The sequence below is a fragment of the Entelurus aequoreus genome, linkage group LG07 (genome assembly GCF_033978785.1).
Source record: "Entelurus aequoreus isolate RoL-2023_Sb linkage group LG07, RoL_Eaeq_v1.1, whole genome shotgun sequence".
NCBI classification, from domain to species: Eukaryota; Metazoa; Chordata; class Actinopteri; order Syngnathiformes; family Syngnathidae; genus Entelurus; species Entelurus aequoreus.
This window is the reverse complement of record NC_084737.1, coordinates 55,869,274-55,889,794: the sequence shown is the minus strand read 5'-3', so window position 1 is coordinate 55,889,794 and position 20,521 is coordinate 55,869,274. Positions and strand designations below refer to the sequence as shown.

The window sequence follows — 20,521 nt, the reverse complement described above, 5'->3', positions numbered from 1 at the left end:
ATTTTACATTAAATATATTGAAACAAATCTAATCACTAACATGAATTCATTTAAAATGATTTGCTTGTATTAAATACATGCATTACTTTACAGAGTATAATATTTACATTATACTGTATATCTTTTTTTTTTTTTTACAAATGTACTTATACACATTTTTGTTTAGTGTTCAAAGACTAGGCACACACTGTAGAAAACTATTTATTTTTGTTTTTTTTACATTTAAAATATACAAAAATAAAAACATAAGTTAAAGCAATTGTACACTAAACACAAAATATTACATTTACAGTGCATAGTATAGCAGGTATTATGCCTAAGTGCACTTTATTTTGTGCAACAAAACCACACTGAAAACAAACTAGGACCACGTCAGTTCTTCCAAGTGTAGCTGTAGTCCTCCATGGTGATCTGCATGAGCGCCGTCTTGCCGAGGCTGGGGGATTGCTGCAGCTGCTGGATGGAGGCGGGATGAAGGCCACATGCAGAAAGGTCCGCCGTCCCGCTTACACACTACAGAAACATATGAAACCATGTAAACGTGTTCTTTTTAAAACATTTGTGTTTTTGTTTTACCTGTTGCTTGGGGTTGTGCACGTTCATGATGGCTGTTGGCGTGTGAGTATGGAGAGTGGCTGAGAAGTTTCCTTTCTGCGCGGGTCCAAGCAAGGTGGTTATGGCGTGAAGAGAGGATGGCAGAATGGGTCCTTAATGATGACAAAAAAAACAGATTTCACAAATAGAGCTGGCTTAACCCACGGAGCCTTCAGCTACCTGCTATCTCCAGACAGCTGACGTTCTGGTAGGTAGAACCAACCTGGCTCTTGACGTTCACACAACGAGCCTGAAAGAACCATTTATTGAAGACATACAGGTTGAATTGTAATGTTTGACAGTATGCTACATTTTCCCTACTTCTCACGTGCACTTATGCACTGAAAAGACTATAGTTTTGCGCATACCAAAACACGTGCAAACTTGATAGCACACGCAAAGCTGATCTATTAAATTTGTGCGCAGAGAATTGCATCTCAAAATAAAGCACAATCCATTTAGTGTGTCTGTCTTCATGAAGATGCAGAATATATGCCCATCATCAGAACGGCCAAAAAACTGGAAGGAGATATACCGTAATTTCCGGACTATAAGCCGCACCTGACTATAAGCCGCACCAGCTAAATTTAGGGGAAAATACAGATTGCTCCATATATAAGCCGCACCCGACTATAAGCCGCAGGGTTTTGATGTGTAATTAGCGTAGTATATAGGGGTTCCTGCTACCACGGAGGGGATTGTCGGGACAGAGATGACTGTTTGGGAACGCAAAGCGTCCCATTTATTAACAATAAATCTTTCAATCATTCAATCAAACTTCCACATCTTTGACATGGCGAACAGCATTCGTGCAGAGTACAAATAATACAACGCTGCAAAGTAATACAAAGTGCTCGCCTGTACGTTATCAAAATAACCAGCCTACCGGTATATGAAAAGTCAGTCTTTAATCATTGTGTCATCGTCTTCCTCCTGCGTACTAAAACCACCGAAATCCTCTTCGTCGGTGTCGGAGAAGAACAGGCCGTAAATAAGCCGCACCCTTGTATAAGCCGCAGGGACCAGAACGAGGGGAAAAAGTAGCGGCTTATAGTCCGGAAATTACGGTAATTGTTCAGCACACGCAGTGTGATTGATCAAGACAGATCACAGTTCTGCAGGCACTATTTTGTGTCTTTGTTGAGTACGTCTGAAAAGTACGTGTATACTGACAATTGGGCAGTGTGAGAAAAGAGGTGATCATGCTACAAAGACAGACGATGGACAAAGAATCCTACGTATGTGTGTCAACATATTTGGCCTTTCAGCAATATTTTAGATTTTTTAGCTGCTGACTGACTTCAGGGGTGGATTATAATAAATAAAAAGTATGCTTTTGGATGTCTGAAAAAAACGTAATGCCCTGCTGTTGAGATGGCCCACCTACATGCAGAGAGTCAATGTGATAAAAAGAGTGTGTCTCGATCGCATTTTTATATTGCAAAAAAGGTGTTAACAGATTAGTAGGGACGGCGTGGCGCAGTTGGAAGAGTGGCCGTGCTAGCAACCTGAGGGTTCCTGGTTCGATCCCCACCTTCTACCAACATGTCCGTTGTGTCCTTGAGCAAGACACTTCACCCTTGCTCCTGATGGGTCGTGGTTAGGGCCTTGCATGGCAGCTCCCACCATCAGTTTGTGAATGTGTAAATAGTGTCAAAGCGCTTTGAGTACCTTGAAGGTAGAAAAGTGCTAAACAAGTATAACCCATTTTTCCATTTATCATTTAGTAGTACAAGCAAAATAATTTAAATAAAGGCGGTCTGCACCACTTTTTAATTGCCTTAGTCGATCACATGCAATACGCCCACTAAGTGTACAGGCAATTTTATAGTTTGCATGGTATTTGGTTCTTAGTACACTACCGTTCAAAAGTTTGGGGTCACATTGAATTGTCCTTATTTTTGAAGGAAAAGCACTGTACTTTTCAATGAAGATAACTTTCAACTAGTCTTAACTTTAAAGAAATACACTCTATACATTGCTATTGTGGTAAATGACTATTCTAGCTGCAAATGTCTGGTTTTTGGTGCAATATCTACATAGGTGTATAGAGGCCCATTTCCAGCAACTATCACTCCAGTTTTCTAATGGTACAATGTGTTTGCTCATTGGCTCAGAAGGCTAATAGATGATTAGAAAAACCTTGTGCAATCATGTTCACACATCTGAAAACAGTTTAGCTCGTTACAGAAGCTACAAAACTGACCTTCCTTTGAGCAGATTGAGTTTCTGGAGCATCACATTTGTGGGGTCAATTAAACGCTTAAAATGGCCAGAAAAAGAGGACTTTCATGTGAAACTCGGGAGTCTATTCTTGTTCTTAAAAATGAAGGCTATTCCACAAAATTGTTTGGGTGACCCCAAACTTTTGAACGGTAGTGTATATCAGGACCTTAATGTAAGTACTAAGTGCAACAACTGAGAAATGTTGTCCTGTGATGTCCACACCTTCAGTGAGTGCATGGCAGCGCCTCTAAAAGCGAGTGGCGCCAACAATGTTGGAGGAAGTCCCGCCTGAGAGCCGGCCGTGGCGACGATGCTCTTGCAGTTGATGAGGAAGTTGATGAGCGTGAAGGTGTGCGGTCCTTCTATGGACAGCACAGATTCAGGCTTGTGGTCCAGACTCACCGCTTGGCTCTCCTTGCGACTGGACACACAGTTACGGAGCATGTGGACACACAATGGGACACGGTGCCAGGTCAGTGTGAAGAGGATACAGTTGCATGGACACACGGTCTGGATTCTTGATCTTGTCCTGGACTCCTATTTGCTTTAGCCAGGAGAGGCTGCTGCCTCCATTTTCATTGTCATCTTCACCTCCATCCCAACAGTCCTCATGCTCTGACCTATTGCAGTGGAAATGACAATCTTTAGGGTCTATTATATTTACTTGAATATATTATAACGCTATTCATTTTTGAGGGATATCCAACAATGGTCAAATCAACTTTATGATCAAAATAGCCACTAATAGTTTACATTATTACAAGCAAATTGATTTGGTGCTACCCGTTTACTCTAGCTCAGGGGTCACCAACTTTTCGGAAGCTGGGTGCTACTTCTTGAGTCCTGAGTAATAGCAATGGCATTGAAGGAGTTGGGTGTGTACAACATGGTGTTAGTTCTAATGAAGCTTTGGCTGTGAAGGCCTTGATCTGGAGAAGCTGGTGAGCTACATGGCCATGTGGAAGGAGGTTGAAAACGAGCTGCTTCCCGTGCAACATCCCATGAGTGACTGCCAAGGTTTTGTCATGCGCACGCTTGCAGTACAGTTGTGGTAAAGAAGGAGCTGAGCCGGAAGACAAAACTCAACTTTTCAGTCGATCCATGTTCCCATCCTCATATACGGTCATGAGCTTTGGGTTATGACCTAAAGCAGTGGTCCCCAACCTTTTTGTAGCTGCGGACTGGTCAACGCTTGAAAATTTGTCCCACGGACCGGTGGGGGGAGGGGGGGGTGTATTTAAAAAAAAAATTATTATTATTATTTTTTTTTTTACATAAATGAATACAATCATGTGTGCTTACGGACTGTATCCCTGCAGGCTGTATTGATCTATATTGATATAGAATGTAACTATTGTGTTTTTTATGTTGATTTCATTAAAAAAAAAAAAAAATTTTTTTTTTTTTTTTTTTAATTCTTGTGCGGCCCGGTACAAATCGGCCCGGTGGTTGGGGACCACTGACCTAAAGGACAAGATCACGGGTTCAAGCGGCCAAAATTAGTTTCCTCCGTCGGGTGGCGGGGCTCTCCCTTCAAGATAGGGTGAGAGGCTCTGTCATTTGGGAGGAGCTTTAAAGTAAAGCCTCCACATCGAGAGGAACCAGGGGAGGTGGTTCAGGCATCTGGTCAGAATGCCGACTGAATGCCTTGCTGGGAAGGTGTTAAGAGCGTGGTAGGAGACCACAGATAAAACTCAGGATAGGGTGGAGATATTAAGCCTCCCAGCTGGCCTGGGAATGTGTCAGGATCCCCAAAGAAGAGCTGGACGAAGTAGCTGGGGAAAGGAAAATCTGGGTTTCTCTGCTTAGGCTGCTGCCCCCGCAACTCGACCTCAGATAGGCAGAAAAAGATGGATGCTTCCAGTACGAATATTAAAAGTTAATATATATTAAACACATGTTTATGTTTTTTCCCCCTAAAACTGTCATTTTCAACTCTACATCACGCTTGGTCACTTCCATGTTGCACACATTGTCAGTCATGGCGATGATCCTGTGTTTTGGGCTCCCCATCTTTGGCTGCTATTTCTGAGGCTTTTGCTCTGTGCCCGCAAGACAGCTTTTCTCTTAAAGAGAAATACTGTGTTTTTATCTCGTCACAACCCTGATGCAGGTTTGACCTACCGTATTTTCAGCACTATAAGGCGCACCTAAAAACCTCCAATTTTGTCAAAAGCTGACAGTGCGCCTTATAATCCAGTGCGCCTTATATATGGACAAATATTGAGCCACAACAAACTTCATTTTCATAAAGTTTAGGTCTCGCAACTACGGTAAACAGCCGCCATCTTTTTTCCCCCGTGGAAGAAGCGCTTCTTCTACGGTAAGCAGCCGCCCTCGTACAAGAAGGAGCGTGCGGTGCATGCTGGGATATATGACGTTTCATTTCCATTTGTGTGTTTATGTAAAGACCCCAAAATGGCTCCTATTAGGTGTGTTGTCTGTCTAATTATAAATAATGCAGACGAGGCGTGTTGGCTTAGTTCTCAACGTTTACTCACAGCGTGCTCATAACCACATTCTAACTGCCGGCATGGCGAATACAACAACGCTTCTCAGGCCTACCGTGCATGCGCGTCACTCCCGTTGCATGCTGGGTAGTGTAGTTGTTATATTCCCTAGCCTAGCTCATAACATTACATTACATTAAGAGACACGCTTACGCGCTTAATTCAATACTCGCCGTCATTCCGGGTGGATTGACAAAAGAACTCCAGCAGCTAGATATTGATGTCAACACGGCATTCGAAGCTAGACTGCTAACTGCGAGGGGAACAGTGGATGACAGAAGGCGAACACACGTTCACCAAGACAGGGAGACAGCGCCGGACGACATACGCCACTATCTGCCAGTGGATCGTAAATACCTGGGCTGATTCAAACTCAACTGTGGTCCGAGCTTTCAGGAAGGCAGGAATTGTCACTGAACTGCTAAACAGCAGCGACACTCACTCCATTAATGACGACTTCGACGAGGTGGAGCCGGCCATTTTGGATGCCGTATTAGCCCAACTGTTTCATTCGGATACTGAAGAAGAAGAATTTGAGGGATTCGTGGATGAGGAATAACTTCATAAAGTGAGCTTCACATGTTTATTTTGTGTGTTGTGTTGTGTGACATTAACGTTTGAGCAACGTTGAGTTATTGATATATTGTTATTGCTCTGCACTATTTCGAGTGTTACTATATTGTGATAGCGCTAACGTTTGATTTACGTAACACGAGTAAATCAGCTGTTTATTCATTTTGGGAGTGAACAGAGTTGTCAGAACGCTGGTTTGTAATCTATTAATAAAGTTTGACTGACCTATCTGACTGTTTTGTTGACATAGGTGCGCCTTATAATCCAGTGCGCCTTATATATGAACAACATTTTGAAATATGCCATTCATTGAAGGTGCGCCTTATAATCCGGTGCGCCTTATAGTGCGGAAAATACGGTACATGTAATTGATCGTGGCGCACCGCCGCAGCAAGATAAATGCTGCCACACCTTCAAAATAGTTTGTTTATTTAAATGTATTGTATGAATAGATTTACTGTATATTGTCTATTATTTATGTACTATTGACCATAAGAAGTTTGTAAATCATCTTAAATATCATAGAAACGTTCCTCAATGCTTTATTTGAGGGGTCGGTGTGCCTCCAAATTGCCAGTCAGGAGCGCGACAACTGGTCGCACCTGAACATTAGTTGACACCCGGCAAAAGTAAGGAGAGAAAGTGAAAGATATTTTAAGTTAACTAATGCATTTATTGTTCAATCCTGTGTAAACTACCCAAATTATCTTGACATTACTGCCAACAATAACGTCTAACTTTACACTGTGTGCGTCTTCCAACCTCTGTTTGTGGACATCTCTGTGTGGAGTGTGCATGTTGTCCCCTTGCGTACGTGGGTTTTCTCCGGGACTTCAGTTTACATTTCAAAAATATGCATGTTAGGTTCATTGGAGACTGTAAATTGGCCATAGGTATGAATGTGAAAATTGTCTATTTGTTGCCTGCTAATTTGGGTTAGCTTGTCAATGAGCTGGTTCATTACGTTAGCATTAAGCTAGTGACATTGTAGATCAACTCTTATGCTGCATTGCTTTTTTAAGTTTACTTTATTCCAAATAAATATTTAAAAATTACAGTGATTAATACATGTATGTTCACTTCATGTGTACCGGTATATATAATGCACTTTCCTAAGTCTGGTTAGTTTTACAGTGACTTCATAGAGGAGAATATTAACAAAAATGCCTCGTTATTTTTTAAATCTCCTATTGAAAAGACTGTTTACATATTTGGCAAACTAAATTTCAACATTGTGAGAGGGCAGAGTAGAGTGTAGCCTGTGTTACCTTTTACAATAAGCAGCAACAATTCAAATTGCATTGAACAAAGAGAGCACAGTCTACTACGGTAAGTCAAATTCCCTGTGTTCAACATACTTGGCCAATAAAGATGATTCTAACAAGATAAATATGTAATTAATAACTTATAATAATAAAACCACACTTGTTTGTAAATATAAATAAAACATTTGTTTAGCCTTTTCAAAGAAAATTATGCATCTTTGCGAATCAAAATGATCATGTCATATACAGCAGTGGTCCCCAACCACCGGTCCGTGGATCGATTGGTACCGGGCCACACAAGAAATAATTAGTTATTTCCATTTTATTTATTATCTGAGCCCGAACAATTTTTTTTTTAGTATTTTATTTTGAAAAATGACCGGATTCTCTCGGTTACATCTTGGTCACTCGAGCGGCAACATTTAACCCAGCTCGGAAAATGAGTAAAAAACAGACATCTTTGGAAAGTTTCTTTGTGAAGGGGAAAAGGCACCGGGAAGAGAGAAGAACAGCCTACGACTTCCAACAAAAAGAAAGCTTTTAACAGACAATACCAGGAGTCCTACTTGAAATATGGATTTATCGCAAAAGGTGATTCCCACTCACCGAGCCCGCTCTGCATAATATGTGGCGACCAGCTCTCTAATGAGGCAATGAAGCCTTCAAAACTGCTTCGCCACTGAGAGACCAAGCACCCTGGATTAAAAGACAAGCCCCCGGAGTATTTTGAAAGAAAAAACATGAACATGAAAAACAGAAGAAATTACTGAGGGACACCACATCAGTAAATGAGAATGCACTGAGAGCATCGTACTTTGTGGCTAATCGTATTACTAAGGCTAAAAAGCCATTCACTATTGGTGGAGAATTGATCCTTCCTGCCGCTAAAGACATTAGCCGTCAACTTCTAGGAGAGGCTGCTGTTAAAAAGATGTCACAGGTGAGTGCAGAGTGGATTCACGTTTATTATTATTTCATGACAAACGACCCCCCCCCCCGGTCATTTTCAAACGTTGACCGGTCCGCAGTTACAAAAAGGTTGGGGAGCACTGATATACAGTACCTGTATATCATTAACCACACCCATAGCCATGCCCCACCACCACATATTTAGCAGCAATCTACGATAAACCTGTAATGTATACCGGTAATTTTGTGTAAAATGCATGTTTTAACAAAGAAATCTAAAAAATATTAAATATCTTACTCTTGCTGCTGCTCCTTACAAGGATTCTGTTGCTCACTGGTCTTCTTCCTTTCATCCAAGAGAGGCATACTGAACTCGATGCCTGACACAGGCCAACGGTGGCCACAACAAAGACAAAAGTTATTCAAATGATAAAAAATAAAAATAAAATAGAAGCAGCAAATCCAACAACTCACCTTCAGCCTCCATTGCCTCCCGCAGGCCTCTAGCTGTGGGAGAAATCAGAGCAGTGATGCTGCTTGAACCTGCCAGACCTGCTGCCCTGAACAACACTGTGAACTGACAAGTAGCACCAGCATAGTGGAGAAAATAACATATTTGTCAGCAGTACATTCACTGAATCTACTACCATATATATTATCTCAATTTATGAACACTAGCAAAATGGCAACTCTGAGGTCTTAATGTATAAAATAAAGGTAAAATGTTTCTGTTTAGGTATTGAAGTTGATATTTGTGCAGCATTTCTTCAATTAGAAGACAAAAGTCATACCTGATAAGCGCACACATAGAAGTAAGGACACAGCCTGGACTTTAGTAGACTGTAAAGCGACGACAGACTGGCTGACCTACACCGACATACAGAAACGATTTGATGTTTGCATTTCTGGGAACCTGAACCTTGACGCCTCGCTTCCTCACCATTCATTCATCAGACTCTGCTGCAGGGTAGCGTCTTGTGCCCAGGGGGCGCTTGTGCCTGTGAACCTTCTATTGGCATTCATCCTGGGGAACAAGGGCACCCATGGCAGGCTGGGATGCTGCCAGTAGATTAGGCTTTGCTGAAAAGCACAGCGGAGCTCACTGCAAGACCTTGGATCCTGTAGGAAGAAACAGTAATCTCAATACAACATAGAGTTCTTAAAAAGGTTTGGCGGAAAAGGATCGAGACCTGTAGACTGTGAGGTAAAGTGATGAATTGTGTTCGGCAGTGCTGACTCAGCCCTATTGCTTCCTCTTGAGCTTTGGGCTGCTCAGACCAAGACAATGACCGCAAAGACGAAAAGAGGAGGCGGGTCTTCAAGCTCCAGTCAGGTGGATACTCTGAGCAGAGAGAAGCTTCTATGGAGAGAGGAGCAATGGCCTGCAGACTCTTGATGAAGAGACATGTCAAGTCACATTAATATACTGGAACTTTCTGGGAAAAACACAAAAGTTTATCATGATGTAGAAAAACCACTACAAATACACCCTTTCTCGTGCATTCCTGACTGACACTTAAATGTGATTGTGCTATATCCTCTGAAGTAGACATTTTTGTTTTGCATAACAGGGGTATTTCTGACGATATCTGAAAGTGACAAAAATCAATTGTCCACTGCAGAGGACACTGGTTCTCAGGATAATATAAAAAGCCTGTATTTGAAAAAATACAGTGTTTTTCCAAGTTTACAGCTCTGTTGTGGATCGCTCCTTTAGTAACATTTTAAGTGCACACATGTACAGTGTGACAGTTTTTTGTTTGTTTTTGTTATATTTGGATGTAATTGTTGGTTTATATATCATTAAGTAAGACTACGTATTATGTTGAAGGAGGCAGAAAAATATAATATTTTTCTTCATCCTGCTCCTTCTCAGGCAGTGGTGTGTAAATGTATAATTTAATAATTGAGGTATAATTGTCTATCGATCAAAGATGCACATTAATGAAGGAGATAAATAAAAATAAAATAAGACACGTCGGGGTGCCCCTGTGCTCAACAAAGAAATATTGCATCAAAAATCGTCTCTGTCTGGAGCCAACGGGAGGGGGGCGGGGGGCGGCTCGCCGTGGAGTTTACAGTTACGGTAGCACAATTAGCCCCGAACGGGCTAACATCACCACTAACGTGTTACACGTCTGATTCGCCCAGCGACTCTCTGTCGGAGTATCAGCGCTGGGGTCCAGTGCACCACACTTTTGTATTGTCGCTCGCTCCTTCGGCAGAGTGCTTTGGAAGCTCGTCTTCCCCGCCCGGACTGTTTACAACGGGGGCAGGAGTGAGCAGGCGGGCGAGCGAGGGAGGCAGGGAGGGAGGAAGAGCGTGTGCGGGTGTCGTGGAAAAGCTGCAAAATGTTTCTCTGCTTGCATCACGCAAGTGACGTCAATGCATACTTGCCAACCTTGAGACCTCTGAATTCGGTAGATGGGGGGGGGGGGGGGGGTGTTGAGGTGGGCGGGGTTGGGGGTAGCGGGGGTGTTTTTGTAGCCCGGAAAAGTTAGGGCTGCAAAGGATTCTGGGTATTTGTTCTGTTGTGTTTATGTGTGGATGTTCTCCCGAAATGTGTTTGTCATTCTTGTTTGGTGTGGGTTCACAGTGTGGCGCATATTTGTAACAGTGTTAAAAAATAAATAAAATAAAATATGACCACCCTCAGTGTGACATGTATGGCTGTTCCTCAAGTATGTCTTGCAATAACTTGCGTGTGTCTGCAGAAGCCTCATACAACATGTGTCTGGGCCGGCACGCTGTTAGTATGGAGAAAAAGATGATGCTGTGACAGTTTCTAGAGGACACTGAAGGCAGTGCCAACACGGCACGCCCTCGATATTGTCGAGAGCCTTATACCACACCGTGATTGGTAGATTCCCTCAGCTCCGCATACAACGCTGTCAAGCGCCATTCATTTAAAACTCGCGGCTCGCACTAACATTAAACTGTCATATTAAGCCCTTTGAGACACTAGTGATTTAGGGCTATATAAATAAACATTGATTGATTGATTGATAAGGTGGGGGCCGCACAATAAGATCTCGCGGGCCGCAATTGGCCCGCGGGCTGCATGTTTGAGACCCTGGTGTAACCTGAACTTTAACTATGCGGACATAATTTCTGCACAGCCTTTGCAATAGAGCGCACATGAGAGCGGTGTTGTGTGGATGTCTGTGAGATGGGTGGTGGCGAACAGTGTGAAGTTCTTTTTATTAATGCACACATGTTAAAAATGTGCATTTATTAAAAAAAAGTAGAAAAAGTTATTTCTCCTAAAATACAAATTGAGGCGGGCAGCACAGTGGAACAGGGGTTAGTGCATGTGCCTCACAATACGAAGGTCCTGAGTTCAATCCCGAGCTCGGGATCTTTCTGTGTGGAGTTTGCATGTTCTCCTCGTGACTGCGTGGGTTCCCTCCGGGTACTCCGGCTTCCTCCCACCTCCAAAAACATACACCTGTGGTTGATTGGCAACACTAAATTGGCCTTAATGTGTGAATGTTGTCTGTCTAGCTGTGTTGGCCCTGCGATGAGGTAGCGACTTGTCCAGGTTGTACCCTGCCTTCCGCCCGAATGCAGCTGAGATAGGCTTCAGCACCTCCTGCGACCCCGAAAGGGACAAGCGGTAGAAAATGGATGGATGGACAAATTGAGGCAATAAAGTGTGTTTTTATCAAACAAACTGATCGATACATTACTTGATAAAATAATCAATAGCTGCAGCCCTAATTACGGGGATTAGATAGACGATAAGAAAAAAAACACCAAACGAGCCTGACAGAATTGTTGTCCAAAGGCATCGTCAATCTTTTTAAAGCAGTCCCGCACACACAGAGAAATTGACACCGCTGTCCTGGTTCTACCCACTAATGGCTCTCATTTATCAACTTGGAAGAAGAGCGATCATATTATTTAATTGGCTTTGGACGATGCACACTATAAAATTAACATATCATGGATGAGTTTGGACTTAGGAGGGGAACAGGGATACAGAAAGTAAGTTTATGCAAGCATAGGTACAACTCCTGAGAGCTCCGGGCCGTGATTGAAACCCAAAACTACCTTGCAGTGTGTAACATGCCAACATGCTCCTGGTATAAAAAGACTGCAGTAGAAATTGATAAAGTTGGGGGAAACAATGGATTTTAGATGCGTTGCAATTCGGACAATGACAATTATAGAATTGATTAGTAAACGTCAATAATCAATCTATTTATTGTACAATTTGGCTGACTCAGAGAGATCTTCCGCTTATCCGAAGTCGGGTCGCGGGGGAAGCAGCCTAAGCAGAGAAGCCCAGACTTCCCTCTCCCCAGCCACTTCGTCCAGCTCCTCCCGGGGGATCCCGAGGCGTTCCCAGGCCAGCCGGGAGACATAGTCTTCCCAACGTGTCCTGGGTCTTCCCCTTGGCCTCCTGCCGGTCGGACGTGCTCCAAACACCTCCCTAGGGAGGCGTTCGGATGGCATCCTGAGCAGATGCCCGAACCACCTCATGTGGCTCCTTTTGATGTGGAGGAGCAGCGGCTTTACTCTGAGCTCCTCCCGAATGACAGAGCTTCTCACCCTATCTCTAAAGGGAGAGACCAGCCACCCGGTGGAGGAAACTCATTTCGGCCGCTTGTACCCGTGATCTTGTCCTTAATAATGTAATTTAATAATCATGGGAATTAATTTACCCGTTTCTTATTACAAATGAATAGGGGTTATTTTTAAGTTGAAAGTGATTAACGCTTATTTAGTGAAACAAAAATAAATGTAAAACCGCATCAGTATATATAAATTAAAGATGTATCAATAATTTATTTTTAATTGAATCAGAGTTCCTGAATCGTAAGGTAAGGTGTTTTGTGTAAATGTACCTTCAACAGCAGCGGCGTTTCAACGTTTCCTTCGCTTTCCTCAAACAGAGAGTCATCTTCAGAACCAGGAGAACACTGCAGGGATCATGGAAAAGATGAGCACACATGAAAAAAATATACATGCAAAAAAGTAACAAGGTCTTTTTTTTTTTTTTTAATACAAATTCACGTCGTGGGTTTTGCATCTTCTTCACCGCACACTAACAATACTAGTGATAATAATATTCAGAACTTAGAGCAGGGATGTCTTTCCCAATGAGGGTCACATAATTCATATTTATACAAGTTAGTCGTGAGCATGACGTTAAAGTGGATCCGGCAGTGGAGGCTCCTCTATAGGGTCTTGGGGCACTAGGAGGTTAACCCCTTTACTACTGTTACCCCAGGTGGCCCTTGGCAAAGGCCTAGTACCTGACTGCCCCCTAGCCAGGGATACAGTGAAGACCTCAACGGCGGAGCAGGCGGAAGACTCAAACCGGATTGACAAACTGATCCGGAAAGCCGGCCAAACTATTGGCACGCAGTTGGAGGCGTTTGTGTCAGTGAGGGACAGGAGGACACTGGACAAACTGCTGGCCATCATGGACCATCCTGCCCACCCACTCCACCAGACAATTGAGGGACAGCGGAGTTCATACTCCAACAGGCTCCTTCAGCTTCGTTCCCACAGTGTTCGATTCAAGAACTCCTTCATTCTGCACTCCATCCAGCTGTGTAATCACCATACAGCAATAGATGATATCTGTCTATTACCTGACACCTGTCACATATAAAGCTGTCACATATACTGTAATATTGTATTTCATGTACATGGTAATTGTTATATATTGTATATATCAGGGGTGTCCAAACTTTTTCCACTGAGGGCCGCACACTGAAAAATCAAAGCAAGCGGGGGGCCATTTTCATATTTTTTATTTTAAAAACCAATACAATAATTGTATAAAATATATACATTTAGTCCTCCACTCTGGCCAAATGGTTTTGGTCAAAAAAAATATTCATTATTTAGTATTATTATTATTATTCAAAGTTTAAATCTCTAGATCAACATTAGGTCTATCTGTCAATATAACGTTTTTAAACATTTAAGTTGTGTGCCCTTTTTGTCAAAGAAAACCCCGTTTTTTTTATGGAAAAGACACCAAAAATGCAATATTTTCCCCCAATGAAATTTTAAAGTGGAATATTTGAGATTATAAAATAATTGGAGCCTTAAAAAGGTCAATAACTCATAACATTGATTTTAATTCATTATTATTTTTTGAGCAATGACACACACAAAAAAATCCCACTAAAATTATTTAACATCAAAGAGTTAAAAAATATATTATACATTTTTTATACTGTTTACTTTTAACACAATAATCTCGAAATCAGCTTCAGATCTATCTGTCAATTATAAGTTGTATTGTTGTTCCTGTTTTTTTGTTTGTTTGTTTTATGACCTTCTTTAAAAAAAAAAACAGCTCAGTTTTTTATATGGCAAACACAAAATATGCAACATTTTCCCCAAAAAATATCTCAAAGTGTAATATTTAATGTGACATAATTGGAGCCTTAAATAGGTCAATAATTCATAACGACGTTTATTCATTATTATGTTTTAAAGAAAGAAACAGCCTGCATGGCAGCTTTGTGTTATTAGAGTAAACATTGCAACATTGTCTTGTTACATTTCACCTGTTTGCTGTTTTATACCACTTTTTATGTTTTACATTTTTTTTAAATCATATTTTTAGAATGTGCCGTGGGGCCGTTAAAAAATTTCTTGCGGGCCGCACTTTGGACACCCCTGGTATATAAGATATAGACATAATATAATATATCAGTATATATACTATACTGTACATATATTATGTAAATATTACGTATATATGTTATATTGCTATATTTAAGTCTATTTATACCTGCATTATTCTTTCCACCCTTACACTTTCCATCATTGTAACTGAGCTACTGTGTGGAACAATTTCCCTTGTGGATCATTAGTGTGTCTAAGTCTAAGTCAGTAGTTTTTAAGAACTACAACGGCTGCGATGGCGGAAGAGGGCTGCAGCAGAAAAGGGTCCCTAGTCGTCTTGGACTCCATGCCACTGGACCCGATTCTGTCAAGGATCGTGTGGTGACTGTCTGTGCACCAGTCTCGCCACGTAAAACATAGTCACGCACAGGCATCCTCCATAAAGGGATACACCCCTACCAGGAGGATCGTCATACTCGTTCGAGTGACCGCCGATAATTAATACAAGTAAAGGGTTTGTGTGTGGTGCTCTCAAAAATTCATTCAGCACACCTTAATCTCTCCTATGTGGGTCAGGATATGCTGAGCATAAAATAAATGAAAAAAAATGTGTTTTTTATTTTGCAGAATAGAATGATTGGCAACACTAAAATTGGCCTCAGTGTGTGAATGTTGTCTGTCTATCTGTATTGGCCCTGTGATGAGGTGGCGACTTGACCAGGGTGTACCCGGCCTTCCGCCCGTGTGCAGCTGGGATAGGCTCCAGCACCCCCCGCGATTCCATAAGGGACAAGCGGTAGTAAAATGGATGGATGGATGGATGTCGACTTAAAAGAGCAGGTGCAAAAACAAAGAAAACCTCCACTGGGAAAGCAATGCAAACCCCTAGTTAGCTATGCCCCACTCCATTATTAATGATAACTTTACTGACATTTTCCTGTCGTCCAAGTCTTTCCAGCAATGACACCTCGTCCACATATTCTGTTTCGGTCGTCGCCATCTTGTCATCTTCGTCGTGAATGAGCCGCCTCTTGCTGGGAGTGGATGTGTTGTTTATGTTGGCGAAAGGGTTCCTGCGTTTCACTGAAGCCACTTTGTTAAAAAGAGGACCGGGAGCAAAGGGCCGACATGACGGCGACGACGACGAGCTTTGTCCGCTGGCTCCGCTCGGGCTGGAAGAAGAAGCTTCGCTCCGCGCTCTTTTCCTTCGCATTCGCATGATTTCCGAAGGTCGCTTGAAGCTGGGAGAATAGCCTGACGCGTCAGACATTTTGTCAACTATTTACTGGATCGAATATTTTTGAAATGATACGATACATATGTCAATAATCCACACGCTCGTCGGTAGTTTACAAATCTGGCGCTTCTTTTTCTTCTTCGCCGTCTTCTTCTTCTCGTGTATTTATTGGCAGATATCAGAGCAGCTGTTATGTGCATGGCCGCCATCTCCTGAGCTGGAGTGGGAAAGGAATGTATGCAATAATACTACAAAACGAAAAAAAAAAGATATTGACGACGATAAACGTAAGCGTAATACTATCCTGACATTTTAATGTAAAAAAATGGGAACCCAATTTTGTTTAATCAATAACGGATTATTTTCTGTTACGCGCCCTCTAGTAAAACGGCGTCGCCTACGCAAGTTACGTGACGCAAGAGCATACGCCAGCCTTTAGGAAGAAAACATTTCGCACCTCTCCCTACTCTGCCTATAAAATGTATCAGTCCACCTACAACTTATTACATTAAATGCAACAAAAAAGACACAAATAAAGATCAATTTAGCAACAAATGCTAACTTTATAAACATTGTTTATTTGTCTATAACAGAAAATATTTAAAGTGGATCAAGTTGCCTGAAAACAGTGCGTGTATGTAATGTGACAATTTTACTCGACTTTGATTTGACTTCTTGCTTTTCTGGTTTCTTTCGTGCTTAAATCCCAGGCTACAGCAACGGGACGTGACGTCACGTCACCAGCAACCCTGCAATTTGGTGGGTGGGCGGCATTACAGTGTAATTAAATGGTGTAATCAAGTTACACCACTAAATGTCACTGTCACGTTTAGATTTTTAAACAGTTGTGAGTTGAAGCTGTTTGAGAAGGAAATATCCTTTTTCTATACTGTGTCCTTTCAGGGTCATCAGTGAGCTGCTGGAGTGGCCTATCCCAGCTGACCTCAGGGGAGAGCTGGGGTTCATCCTGGACTGGTCAATCAATCAATCGATCGATCAATCAATCAATCAATCAATAAAAACCTTATTAATGGCACATTTCACACACGGGCAACAAAGTGTTTAAGGCAGTTTAAAAGAAAAGAAAGAAACAGTACACACACGTGCACACACACGCACCATGACGCACGCACACACAGCACCGTTGACAATAAGCCATGACACTGAGGATGGATAAAAATTCCTCCTTTGAATTTTTACGTAATTTGTAAAATACATTATTCTAAAAAAAAATCCATCCATCAATCTTCTTTCGCTTATCCGAGGGCGGGTCGTGGGGGCAGCAGCCTAAGCAGAGAAGCCCAGCCACTTCGTCCGGTTCCTCCCGGGGGATCCCGAGGCCTTCTCAGGCCAGCTGGGAGACATAGTCTCCCCGTGGCCTCCTAAAGGCCGGATGTGCCCTAAACACCTCCTCAGGGAGGCATCCGGGATGCATCGTGACCAGATGCCCGAACCACCTCATCTGGCTCTTCTCGATGTGGCGGAGCAGCGGCTTTACTCTGAGCTCCTCCCGAATGACTGAGCTTCCTTGCCTTATCTCAAAGGGAGAGCCCCGCCACCCAAGTGAAGAAAGTCATTTCGACCACTTGTACCTGTGATCTTGTGTTTTTGGTCACAACCCAAAGCTCATGACCATAAGTGAGGATAGGAACGTAGGTCGACTGGTAAATTGGGAGTTTTGCAATCAGGCTGAGCATTCCGCACAGGACTTCACAAGGGAAGCGGTCGAATGCCTTCTCCAAGTCCACAAAGCACATGTACATTGTTTGGGAAAACTCCCATACACTGTCAAGGACCCTGCCGAGAGTCTACAGCTGGTCCACAGTTCCACGACCAGGACGAACACCACACTTCTCCTCCTGAAACTGAGGTTTGACTATCCAACTTAGCCTCCTCTCCAGTACACCTCAACAGACCTTACCGGGAAGAGTGAGAAGTGTGATCCCGCAATAACTGGAACACACTATCCGGTTCCCCTTCTTCCAGAGAGGAACCACCACCCCAGTCTGCCAATCCAGTAATAGTAATATAATTTAAAATGTTCAATAAAAGGCCTAATTAATAAGGTATCCCTTTTAACCATATTTGTTTTCTACATTTTAACAGTCTTTACAGTCCAGCTCTCAGGTAGGCTGTTCAGGCAGGTGGGGACCATAGTATCAAATAGATAAATGGACGGACGGACGGACGGACAGACGCCTCATGTTAAGTTAACTTTAAATTAATGCTGCAGAGTCTCGTCAACCAAGACCCACAGCATCCAGAGCTTAAAGAAACTCTGGCCAGATCTCTTCCACCCCTGCGCCCTTTTACCAAAAAGCTTTTTAACTGGTTTGGCAACCTCAGCCCCAGAAATGGAAGAGTCCACCACAGACTGTTGATATGTAGAAAAAAAAAAAGGTTAAAAGGGATCTTATTAATTAGGCCATTTATTGAACATTTTAAATTATATTACTATTACTATTGTGACTAAAATTATTGTGTATATAATAATAATAATTAGGGATGTCCGATAAATGCGTTAAAATGTAATATCGGAAATTATCGGTATCGGTTTTTTATTATCTGTATCTGGTTTTTTTTTGGGTTTTTTTTATTAAATCAACATAAAAAACACAAGATACACTTACAATTAGTGCACCAACCCTAAAAAACCTCCCTCCCCCCATTTCTTTCTGTTATCAATATTCTGGTTCCTACATTATATATCAATATATATCAATACAGTCTGCAAGGGATACAGTCTGTAAGCACATGCACATGATTGTGCGTGCTGCTGGTCCACTAATTACGGAGCCCCTAAAGCAGGGGTGTCAAACTCATTTTAGATCGGGGGCCACATGGAGAAAAATCTACTCCCAAGTGGGCCGGACTGGTAAAATCACGGCACGATAACTTAAAAATAAAGACAACTTCAGATTGTTTCCTTTGTTTAAAAATAGAACAAGTACATTCTGAAAATGTACAAATTATAATGTTGTTGGTTTTTTTTACACTTACATGTTGCAGTTAATAGTATTCTATCTTTATTGGTCTTTATTTACACTTACTGAATAAATTATATGATAATGTTCACCAGTCAACTCATTGGTGTTCATTTTCAATCCATCAAGATAAAAAAACATCAAAATCAAATTACAGTATGTTATTTATGTAGTTTGCTCATTTTCCTCGACTGGGGCGCTAACATCATGTGGTGTATTTTTTGCACATACACTACCGTTCAAAAGTTTGGGGTCACCCAAACAATTTTGTGGAATAGCCTTCATTTCTAAGAACAAGAATAGACTGTCGAGTTTCAGATGAAAGTTCTCTTTTTCTGGCCATTTTGAGCATTTAATTGACCCCACAAATGTGATGCTCCAGAAACTCAATCTGCTCAAAGGAAGGTCAGTTTTGTAGCTTCTGTAACGAGCTAATCTGTTTTCAGATGTGTGAACATGATTGCACAGGGGTTTTCTAATCATCAATTAGCCTTCTGAGCCAATGAGCAAACACATTGTACCATTAGAACACTGGAGTGATAGTTGCTGGAAATGGGCCTCTATACACCTATGTAGATATTGCACCAAAAACCAGACATTTGCAGCTAGAATAGTCATTTACCACATTAGCAATGTATAGAGTGTATTTTTTTAAAAGTTAAAACTAGTTTAAAGTTATCTTCATTGAAAAGTACAGTGCTTTTCCTTCAAAAATAAGGACATTTCAATGTGACCCCAAACTTTTGAACGGTAGTGTAGGTAGCATCATCTACAAATATACAAAGAATTGCTATTGCAACATCTAGTGGACACATTTAGAACAACGGCTGTTACTTTCAATCAAAAATTTCGGTTCATTTTTATACTTAGCAAACTCATCCTGCGGGCCGGATAAAACCTGTTTACGGGCCTGATCCGGCCCGTGGGCCATACATTCGACACCCCTGCCCTAAAGGGACATGGGAATTATTTTTTTTTTAGACATGTATCTAGTGGCCACGAGAAAGTATCTCGTGGCCACAAGAAACTTTCTCGTGGCCACGAGAAACTTTTTATTAAAAACATTTTTAAAAAAATAATAATATTTTTTTTATTTAAATTTTTTTTATAAAAAGTTTCTCGTGGCCACGAGAAACTTTCTCGTGGCCACGAGAAAGCATTGGATGCGTGCTGATGGTTTGGTGTGTGTTAAAATGGCAGTTTAGGAGTTAATATGGCTGTATTTCCAATTAGGACTTTCCCCCATATGTGTTGTGGCAACATGTGAATGCTTGATTAGTAGGTGTGAGACAAACACTTTATCTTCCTGGTTATTGTAACGCTACGTGTTTGACATTATTTAAGACTTTATCATGCCCGGGAAAGGACAGTTTTCCTCTTCTGTGGCTGTGGGGGGTGGGCGTGGCTTGCGGACCTGCAGCGAAGCGGAGTGTGTCAGTTAGTCCCATGGTGATGTGATCAAACTTCTTTCTTGCTTGGAAGACACACACACAATTGTAACTGTTATTTCTTCCTGCAAATAATAAATATGTACAACGTGTTTGGATGTATTCATTTATGTAAAATTGTCATTAAATGTAATATTGCCTGACAAAAAGTGATTCGACGTACGTAATATTTTGATATTTA

The 20,521-nt window shown here is 41.8% G+C and overlaps 1 protein-coding gene across 1 annotated transcript; it reads right to left on the bottom strand.

Annotated features, from left to right (window-relative positions):
- Nucleotides 1–187: 187 nt before the first annotated feature.
- On the bottom strand, nucleotides 188–16,102 carry LOC133654057 (protein downstream neighbor of son homolog). The gene is made up of 12 exons (XM_062054018.1): nucleotides 15,603–16,102; nucleotides 12,928–13,002; nucleotides 9,268–9,468; nucleotides 9,018–9,196; nucleotides 8,869–8,944; nucleotides 8,552–8,654; nucleotides 8,376–8,457; nucleotides 3,312–3,440; nucleotides 3,043–3,241; nucleotides 775–844; nucleotides 577–707; nucleotides 188–513 (listed from the first exon to the last, which is right to left on the bottom strand). The coding sequence occupies exons 1-12, from the start codon at nucleotides 15,939–15,941 to the stop codon at nucleotides 373–375; spliced, it is 1,725 nt and encodes a 574-aa protein (XP_061910002.1). The 5' UTR covers nucleotides 15,942–16,102; the 3' UTR covers nucleotides 188–372.
- Nucleotides 16,103–20,521: the final 4,419 nt, after the last annotated feature.